Source organism: Olea europaea, unplaced genomic scaffold (genome assembly GCF_002742605.1).
Source record: "Olea europaea var. sylvestris unplaced genomic scaffold, O_europaea_v1 scaffold4322, whole genome shotgun sequence".
Lineage (NCBI taxonomy): Eukaryota > Viridiplantae > Streptophyta > Magnoliopsida > Lamiales > Oleaceae > Olea > Olea europaea.
Window position 1 is genome coordinate 1 of NW_019262628.1, and position 3,002 is coordinate 3,002.

Sequence of the window (3,002 nt, forward strand, 5' to 3'; positions counted from 1 at the left end):
GCAACAGTGGGAGCTATTCGGCAACTCCTCCTCTGTTGCTCAAGCACAAGTTGTTCAGCAAATAAGTCGAGTTTCTCAAGATTGCTTTGTTCTCCTATCTTCTTACCACTAAAGAGAACGGATTCTACATTCTTCTGTTTAAGCATTTCATCAGCTATTCCAGCTAGCATTTTTACATTGCTAGGACTAGGATCTGTGTCGACATTCGCCCCACAATGGCCAAAACTCGATCCATTTGCCTGCAATTGGTGTGTATGTTAAAATGCATTCATCATCTATATACAAAATTGAAGAATTAGAAAACTTAATAGAATTTTATGCAATCATTTAACTACACTCGAGACAGTTTCCCAACTCAGTTTTTGATGAAAACAAGCAGGATTCAATTACATATTCATTTTAACATATGATCCAGTAGGATTCTTGTTAATCATTTGCTCTACCACAGTTATACAGGAGGTTTTAGTTATTTTGTTGAAGATTAGCCAGAACGAAACAAAATGAAAAACATGATCTCGCTGCAACTTCCGCTGGGTCTTTCACTCGGAGTATAGATACAAAATTTTTATCTTTAGAATGTACAGGAGAAAATATAAAGGGGAGTGGCAAAACAAAGATTGATGTAGTTGACACGAAACAAGTTTAGCCAAGAAACAAGAATGGCAAAATCACAGAGCACTTTCTGGTCCATTCCAGTGTACAATCTAAGCTGTATCATTAACAGGAGTCATGAAATAACATTATAGAAATTGCATATTTTTGTACGATTTGGTACTGAATCAAATTCTCTACTGCAAGTAGAATCATGTATCTCGTTTTTTAAGTAGCTATTATCAATTGAAACAGGATTCCAAAAATATTCCCCCATGTTGGAAAACTGTCAAGATTCATGACCTACATACATTTTACCTTCATTCTCATGTGTGTCGAATAGACAAAGCAACCAAACGGAACAAAGAAAAAGATTCAGTTAGTCGAGCAAAGATGTGGTTTGGTTTGAAAGAGAACAAAACAAAAATCTTCATCAACACAGAGATTATTTTCTTGATAACCTATGCCAATTTCGAACAGAGCATTTTGGGGTGGCATTTGACAATTACAACGTTACTTCTATTGTCTACCTGCTGAAATTAGTCCATACCCCTGAAAATTGTACCCAAAAACTTTCATAACTCCATCGACATAATTTGACATACAACCAAATACTTAAAGGACTTGCATTTAAAGCACTTTATTTCCAAATTTGGAAGCAAAAACTCCAAATTGTACAACTGTCAATATAGGAAATATAGAAATAATCTCCTGGATAGGAAACCCATCACCACCACAAATTATTATAATTCAACACTGAATTGTCAAAAATTATAGACTTGACCACTGAGATGGACTAGTCCAGCCATCGACTCCTACCCACCACGTTAGGTGACATTTTTGTAAAAAAAAATATGGATAGTGCTACACTTACAAAATTGGTTCACCAATAACACTTAGACCAAAATTCATTGGAAGTTGGGAAACGAAAACTGTTTGAATCAGCTCCGGCTGTAAAAATTCCGCGAACAAAAATTCTGTACATTTTTTCCGAAAAGTATACACATTGTGGACCACGAATTTAACGTAAAGATTAAAATACTATTTACCTGGATTCGAAAATAATTGCCACTCCGGCAGTGGCCAAACGCCATAGCCACGGCATGGTCAACCAGCTCGGCAGAACCATCACCCGAAATCCGAGCCAAGGGCCGAGCCCAATCCTTGGCCTTCCATTTCTTGCCTTGGTCAAAGTCAAAGCTCCCTCCCAATAGCTGCCCACACGAACCGAGTGAAAGTACTAAAATGTCCTCGACTCCTCTCACAAAGGGAAACTCTTGTTTGTTATGCAGCACGTGCGTAATAGCAGCTGCTGTCGGATTGTTCATCGCCAACCCGCCGTCCACCGCCACACAACGGGTCGACCCGTCAACTGATTCCATGCAAACCGGGTCGAACACACCCGGCTGTGCTGAAGTGGCTAAACAAACTTCCCACAGCTTAAAATCGTAGCCGTTTGATTCCAGAGCGTCGGCTCGGGAAAACAAAAACGGCGCCGTACTAGAAAGATCGTAGCACGGTATCAAAACCGGTTTTAATGTGTCCGTCAGCGTTAAATTCCGGCCGGTTTTTTCATCTTTGAAAGCCGCCTTCATCGCCTTCTCTAAACCGGAGGTGGTTTTTTTATTAAAGGCCCGCTTGAAGAAATTAGCCTTAGGATGATTTGATTTTGAGCAGCGATAGATTTGTTTCCCCTTCGCAGCGAGGAATTTCCACGTTTCATCGGCGTGAAATACCGGTCGATTCCGATCGTTGGTGGCAAAGAGCATCGCCGTGAAAATCCCACCGACGCCGGTGCCGGCGGCAACGTCAAAGTAATCGGCGATTCTGGCGTCTGGATTTCCAGACTTATTCTTCAAAGCTGTTTCCAGATAGGCCAATGCTTTCCCCGATATGATGCTTTTCATTCCACCACCATCAATGCTTAAAATGCAGATTTTTCCTCTCTGATTTTTGACCGCTTGAACACCGTCGTCATCGAATGAGGCGGTGAAAACGACGTCATTTTTGGGTTGTTCAGTTGCAGGATCAATTTGTTTGGGAACCCAAAGTTTCTGGTCATCGTAACCAAACAAAAACTTGCTCTCTAATAGAGAAAAAATCTCGTAGCTCAGTTTATCTGTATCAATACTGGGTTCCTCGATTTCAAGATGAATTTCGTTGTTGACACGCGCCATTTCTGAAATTTCAATTTAACCTAAAACACAGATAAATATAACAGCCATGGCGTCCCAAATCCGTTTCTCTCTAAAATTCCTGTCCCTTTCTCTCTCAGGGAAGGGATTGAATCGGAAGAAAAAGTTTGGCAAAGAAGAAGTTAATGGACGTGACGAAGGGGCAGGCAACGACCAGATTCTGCGAGTAAAATGTTTTATTTCTCACCCAATTTATACGTGGCAAGAGTAATCCTA

The 3,002-nt window shown here is 40.5% G+C and overlaps 1 protein-coding gene across 1 annotated transcript; it reads right to left on the reverse strand.

Annotated features, from left to right (window-relative positions):
- Positions 1 to 47: 47 nt before the first annotated feature.
- LOC111387865 (patatin-like protein 6) lies at positions 48 to 2,768 on the reverse strand (the record flags this gene model as incomplete). The annotated part of the gene is made up of 4 exons (XM_023012462.1): positions 1,641 to 2,768; positions 1,466 to 1,542; positions 776 to 827; positions 48 to 239 (listed from the first exon to the last, which is right to left on the reverse strand). Coding segments are annotated over exons 1-4 (1,449 nt in total), but the record flags the coding sequence as incomplete, so codon positions are not given.
- Between the last annotated feature and the right edge of the window lie 234 nt (positions 2,769 to 3,002).